The following is a 7,482-nucleotide window of genomic DNA, read 5'->3' as shown; positions in this document are numbered from 1 at the left end:
ATATACACATATAACATATATACATTACTTATTATACTACTTTAGAAACATATACACATTAAATATATACTATTTTAGTCTATAGAAAATATATAGACATATATGTAGAATATATACTACTTAAAATAATATACTTACAAAATATATACACTATAAATATATATACTACTTCAGAAAACATATAGACATGTATACGTCACATATATACTACTTTAGAATCTATACAAAATACATACACATATATGTAGAACATATACTACTTTAAATACCACTTGTGTATATATGTAGAATATATGTGTATATGTTTGTTATGTTTATTACTTAGTGTAAAGTTTGATAGTAATATATTAAAAAGTATTTAATTCAAACTAGAAATTCAATTTAAATGAAAAAAATTACAAAGTAAGGAGTGAATGAATGTTGTATTTTATTGATTGCAAAATGATCCAAAACTTATAATTTACATGAATGAAAAATCTAAAAATTTTGCATCATTTTTTTCAATTCGTGCATGTTAATATTAGCGGGAACTGCCTTAGGATAGTCAAAATCAGTGGGGCCAAAATCATGCATTGGACTTGATTGTTCTGAGTTCTCCCTTGAAGTCATAATATCTTCAAGATTTTGTTCGTCTTTCGGCTCCACCTCCATTCCTTGATTTCTTCGTTCCTTTCTAATCCAATCTCTAAGGAAAACTAAAACATTCATAGTGTTGCTTCCCAATGAGTGTCAGTTGTCTCCAAGCTGTTGTCGTCCCTGACTAAAAGCGCTCTCCGATGCAATAATTGACATTGGAACATTCATATTTCTCTAGCTAATCTTGAAAGCACAGGATATTGTCTTTCATTATTCTTCCACCAATCCAATCTGTTGATCTTTGCTCTACGATCCTCTATCGATTGTCGAAGATAATACTTAAGCTCTTCCAGAGAAGTTGTTGTGTATGTTGAAGTCACAACTCTGTCCCACACATTTAAATCATAAAAGTAATCAGGAAAATCACTATGTGCCGGCCTTTTAGAAGATGATGGCTCCTCGGGATCTTGAGGGGCGACAGTTAGAGTGATATTTGTCGGTACAGCTACATTAAGTAAATTAGCATAATGGTTATATAATGCTTCTATGTAAATGTTCGTATCACTCATGGCCGTAAACAAATTTGATTTTTCTTCAGGCTCTATCTCTAAGAAAGTATAAATAATAGAACTAAAGTCGCACATAGTATTATATTTCATACATAGATTTATTGTAGCATCAACTAAGTAAATTGGGGAAAGCGGATAAAAATATTTTTTAAATTCAGCAAATATAGCACTAACAGCTTCTTTGTAATCTTCTTTATTCTTATATTGTTTAAGAAAACAAGAAATGTCGGTTAAATAAGCTAATATTGCAAACGGTAGGATAACAAGCACCAAAAAATTCAACCGTAGCTATCTAAACTTTTTCCAAAAACTCAACAAGATCATCAATTGCAGCACAATCAGAATCATGTAGCATACACTCGGGAAAAAAAATCATAATATTGATTAAAAGTCATTGTAATAGGAACTTTATAAGCAAGACAAGTTTTTAAATAAGTAACATTCCATTTAGTATCACATTCTTCAGGCATTAATATCGGTCTAAGTCCATTTTGTTCACATTTAACTTTAAATTCTCTCATTCTTTTTCTTCGATTATTTCCTTGCATAAAGCTAATAGCAAGCTGGACCTTTTCAATATAAAACTCAAAAAATTCAAGACCTTCTTTTACAAGTAAATTATATATATGACAAGCACACTTAACATGAAATATTTTAGGTAACAACGGAGAAAGGTCAGCTTTTAACTTGCCAATAGCAGCCTTGTTGTTAGATGCATTATCAAAAGCAATATATAAATTTTTTCTTTCAATAACATAATATTCTGCAACTTTAGTAATAGATTCAGAAATAAATTTTTCAATATGTCTACAATCTTCATCATACAAAAAAGGTAGAATATGTTTTTGCATAACAAAATTATTATCTATCCAGTGACAAGTAATGGTTAAATAATTTTATTAACAGCACGATCAAGATCAGAAGTTAGAGCTATTCTATATTGAATATGTTTTAATAATGTAGATAAATAATAAACATATTGTGCATGAAATCTAAAAATATCGCCTTGACAAGTACTTCTAGGAATACCATTAAACATAAAATTATAAATTGCTTGAATATAATGAATAAAAAAATTCGTAGAAGTAAAAGTGAAAGGAAAACAACCCACAACTATCAATTTTGTTATTTCTTCCCGGACCTTCATTTTATTATAATTCTTAATTAATTGACCGTTTGTTGGGTTCAATCTGGTTTGTGCTGGCCCACCAACAGCCTCACCACCTTGTGTAATAAGTAACTCTCTACCGTGATATTCTCTTATATGCTCATCAATGAACCCGTACCCCTTTGATTGCCTCTTCTTTTATGGTCATATACTACTTCACAAATATTGCATTGTACCTTAATTTTTCCTTCTATTTCTGTAAAAAATTCTCATGCAATACTCGTTCTTCTACGAGATCTTAGAGCACGGGGAGGACGGGGAGGAAGATTAACCGATTTAGATCTAACATTAGCATTTCCTACTGTGAGTGTCTCACCAATATTTTCATCATCTTCAGCTAAATTAACCACATCTACTTCATTTTCTTCTTCTATACCATAATTTTTCTGAGCTTCTGCATAATTTATATCATGAGCACCTACATATATTTCTTCCTCAAAAGGTTGACTAATCAGTACTGGAGGCATACGGGTATATCTAGTACTTGAACTACCTCTACTGAAGCCGCCATCAATTCTTTTTTTACTATCACTACCACTTTCGGGACAAATTTTTTTGACATTTTTACCGAGGTTTCTTAATTTGTTCATATTATAAATCAAACTAAAAATATTCAAAATATACAAAAATAATAAAAATAAACATTCAATAATTAATACACTAATTAAAAATTAAAAGTAAGAGATGGAATGACAATATCAAATTTTGAAAGTATCTGAAAGTTGTGACTTTAGAAAATTTCCACTTGATATTTGTAATTGCACAATTAAAAGATAAAATTAAGCACTTTAGAAGATAATTAGAATATTTGAGAGAGATTGAGAGAATGAGATTGTGAGTTGTGTGAAAAATTAATTTTGAATTGGGGTATTTATAGGAAAGTTTTTGAATTATTTTTTTTTAAAGAAATAAAATGCCAAAAAGTGGATTTTGTTCGTTGGAAGGTCCAAACGACTATAAGGCCGTTGGGCCTTAACGGTCCAATGGCCCACTAATGGCTAATTGCTGTTTTTTTTAAAAAAAAAAAATTATTTATGTAATCAGACCAGGCCGAGCCGGGTAACCGATGGGCTTGGTCCGGGCCTCTAAATAGCTCAATCCACCGAGTCAGTTAACGTAGACGGCCCAGCCCAGGACCGACAGCCTCGTAGCCTGAGGCCCATCGGGCCAGGTCAAATGGGCATAACCCTCTAAATGGGCCGGGCTTATCGGGCCAGCCCGGCCATTTGACAGGTTTAGCCCAAAGGAATCAAAGGTGCATATGATTCTCCCAAAGAGTTTCAACTAAGAAAGCGAAAGAAGTGTAGAAAAGTTCAACTAAACCCTGCTTACTTACCACCTTTCCGGCCCTTCTACAAAACTTCCCGCACTATTACCAATATGAAGATGATTTAATTTATACTTTGATCTTGCAAACGAATTTTACAAAATTAATCTGTTCATTTACTTCCTCAGCTCCTAAATATTATCTTGTTATTCGCACGTCCCTTAAGAAAAAACATTTAGTAGAGAATAATTTGACTAAATTATTTTTATGTATTCGAAATCTATGTTTAATTCTGCTCTCTTTTGTATCATATCAATTATCTCTCCATATTTATGAGTAAGAGTTAAAGTGGAAACAAACAAAAACTTTTGTATTATTTAAAATGACAAGTATTATGAAATATTTATTTTTAATAAGCATAACAAGTACTATGGAAGGTAGGGAGAATTAATATTTTTAGGTGACTAATTCCACTTATATCATCAACATTTACGATTTGTGATTGATGACGGAAAATAAGTATGATTTTTCTTGCATGAAATATTTAACATATTGGCTTAGTTTGTCTATATGCTGGGAATTAATCATCAAGAGAAGTTATAAATAGGCAATAGAAAAACCGCGCACAATGTAAGGCGTAATTAAGAAAATTCGTGCTTACTGATTAGCATCACGATTTGCACATGAGAAGTTCCACTGGTTTTAACAACTTATTTTGCATATATAGGGCCAAAAACTCTGGGCAGTCAAAAACGAAAGGAAAAAAAAACCACTAGAAAATAAAAAAACTTACAGTTTATTCATACGAAGAAATATGAACATGACTACCAAAAGCCTCATTTCTTAGAAACTTCTTCGATTCAAGATTTCTCTTTTCTCTCTTTTTTGGGGGGTCTCGTTAGTTCTTAACACATGACATCCTTAAGAAACTTGTATCTACGAGTTGCTGTCCTGGGTGAAGGATTGCCATTAAAACTAATCTTCGCCCTTTCAGCAGTACCACTTTCTTCCCCCCCATGATCATTCTGCTTGATTTTATTATCTCCTGAATATTCCGATCTATTGATGATTCCGGAATCGCTTCCTCCAACTGATTTCCTGGAAGACGAACCACCATGTCTCGAGCTTTTTCCTTCTCTTTGACACCAATCACACACTTGTATTGGCTCCGATGATTCGCTGTAATAGTTGCTACAGTACCTATATATGGATTTACAAAGCATATAATAATAAATTACATAATAGTTGATAGATCTTGTGTGATTTCTGCAAAAAATATTGTTTTCGTCTCAAAACGATAACTATATGCTGATCATACTCATTCATTGACTAATCTCAAATAAAATAAATTGTAACCACATAGACACCTGGTCTATTATTTTAAGTACTATAAATTAATGAGAGCTAGAGTAATCCATCTTCTTGTTTTTTTTTTTTTCCATTTCTTAAGTAGTATTCATCATGTATATTGCCGGATAGGTGATGGTGGCGGTGGACAAGGGTCATGTTTGGCTGGAAGCCACATCCAAGAAAGTGGAGAAAATAAGTGAAGAATCAGTCAAAAGACTAATTAAAGGCGTGCGCGCCAGTAATGTAGGGACTACGGACCAAGCAATAAGCTAAAGACAATGTTTCTCCACTATGAAAAGAAAAAGACTTGATGATACACAAATCAAGAAATTCAACGATGGCAAGAGCCAGTTCCAGTAATCAGTAAATACTTTAGGAGATTCTGTGAACTCTGAGCTGATAAAAAAGGTTTTAGACTAAATCAAGAAAGCAGAACCTCTCAGCACTAAAGGTTCCATTATGTGTAAGCTTTTGAGAAAAGTTGAATTACAAAGGTCTATTGCACATATCATAAGAGCATATTTCATGCAGTTTTATCTTATATTTTTATAAAAAAATTATTTTCATGATTTAAATTTGTTAAACTTATATATCTGTAAAAAACTATTTTCGTGATTTAAATTTGTGAAATTTAAAATGGAGTAAAAAAATTAAGACGGGTGAAGGAAGTACATACGAGTGCTGAAAGCGATGGTGGCACTTGGAGCAACGAAAGAGCATGTCAGGAAAGCCCACATCACCACACATGGAGCAAACTGTTTGAAGATCCACCATTTTCTTCTTTTTATTCAATTCAGATTTGAAGACGGAATGCATTTGCGTGCGTCTCTCATGTCATTTATACAGAGAGACTTGGGCATGCTTGAGTTTGTGGTTATTACCTTTTTCCTCCGTTTAAAAAGAATGTCATCTTTCTATTTGATAACTAATTAACTATATTATTCTCATTTTATTCTTAGTAAGTCCCTTTTTATAAAAAAAGACAATAAAAAACGTAAATTGTTAAAAGATAATTTTATAAGTTTTATAAAGTTATTATTTATTTATTAAAATTTGTACCAATAAAAGAGTGACATATATAAAATAAGATGGAGACAGTAATATTTTATATAACACGAACAACATTAAATTAAGCAAAAAAAAACGTACTACTTGTAATGTGATTGTGATTATGTGGACAGGTAGACCACAGGTTGCTCGCAGTCGTTTTCAGTTAAGGGACAGATAATGTGAACTTTAAAACTCAATTGTTAAAATGACAAATACGTCCCTCACTTTGAGGTTAGACACGCAAGGAAAGACAGCGAGAATGACCAAATATTTACTCCTATTTTGAGGAAAGACAACGAGGGGTCGTTTGGTCAGGGAAGGATTATTTTAAGATAATTAATTTCTAAATTAATTATTTTGTGATTAGTTATTTCATCATAAATATAAAATAATTTGTTCCATAATTATAATGTACTCACTTCGTCTCAAATTATCCATCTCAAATTTTCTAATTTAATTTTCTATTTTATTTGTCCTTTTTCATTAATCAAGAAGAGATAATTTTTTATTTTTTTTTCATATTTTACCCTTTGTATTAATTATTTTTTCTTCAAATTAAAATGTAAACCTCATTTAATAGGGACACTATGATAAACTAGCTATGTTATTAATTATTTTTCTTAATCAATGTGTCATCTCAATTTGGGACAGGTAATTTAGGACAGAGGGAGTAAATGTTAAGATAAATAATTTCGGTACTAAATAATACAGTAGCTAACACTAAATATGAAATAAAATAATCCTTCATTTTATTCCGAAACTATTCATCTCTTATACCTTACATCAAACGACAATTTCACCCAATGCAAAAACACTCTTTTTTTTCTTTTTAATTCCATGTAAAAATAATCTCACTTTACTTTAATTAAAAATAATTTTATTTTAAAATTCACAGTTAACTTTAGTAAAATGGTCTACAATCACTCTAATATTTAAAGATGATTTTGGATAGTAAATTTTGAAAGTAATCCTTTTCTAACCATCGTTAAAAGTTAAATAATACCACATAAAATAGAACATAACTACTCTCTTCGTCCCAAATTTTCTAATTTGATTTTTTATTTTACTTTTCTTTTTTCATTAATCAAACAGAGAAAATATTTTTTTTTCATGTTTTGTCCTTTGCATTAATTATTTTTTGTTCAAATTAAAATATAAACATCATTTAATAGGGGTATTATGATAAACTAGTATTATCAATTATTTTTCTAATCAATATATCATCTCAATTTAGAACGAGTAATTTGGAACGGAGAGAATAATATTTTTATCAAATTAAATCTCTCTGTCAATGATAAGTTTTATGGTTTAACTATTTAACATAGAGGGTGGGTTGTAAAATGGAGGTGCTAGGTGGATTTTCTCCTTTAAAAGTTTACAACAACAACAAACCTAGTGTATTCTCACATATTGAGGTCTGGAGAGGGTAAAATGTACGCAGTTCATGCCACTACCTCCGAAGAAGTAGCAAGGCTGTTTCCGATAGATCTCCGGTTCAAGAT

The 7,482-nt window shown here is 30.9% G+C and overlaps 1 protein-coding gene across 1 annotated transcript; it reads right to left on the bottom strand.

Annotated features, from left to right (window-relative positions):
- Positions 1–4,277: 4,277 nt before the first annotated feature.
- Positions 4,278–5,789, bottom strand: LOC107844771. The gene is made up of 2 exons (XM_016689119.2): positions 5,607–5,789; positions 4,278–4,780 (listed from the first exon to the last, which is right to left on the bottom strand). The coding sequence occupies exons 1-2, from the start codon at positions 5,744–5,746 to the stop codon at positions 4,486–4,488; spliced, it is 435 nt and encodes a 144-aa protein (XP_016544605.2). The 5' UTR covers positions 5,747–5,789; the 3' UTR covers positions 4,278–4,485.
- Between the last annotated feature and the right edge of the window lie 1,693 nt (positions 5,790–7,482).

The sequence above is a fragment of the Capsicum annuum genome, chromosome 10 (genome assembly GCF_002878395.1).
Source record: "Capsicum annuum cultivar UCD-10X-F1 chromosome 10, UCD10Xv1.1, whole genome shotgun sequence".
NCBI lineage: Eukaryota > Viridiplantae > Streptophyta > Magnoliopsida > Solanales > Solanaceae > Capsicum > Capsicum annuum.
The sequence above is the reverse complement of the archived record's forward strand: the minus strand, read 5'-3'. Positions and strand labels throughout refer to the sequence as shown.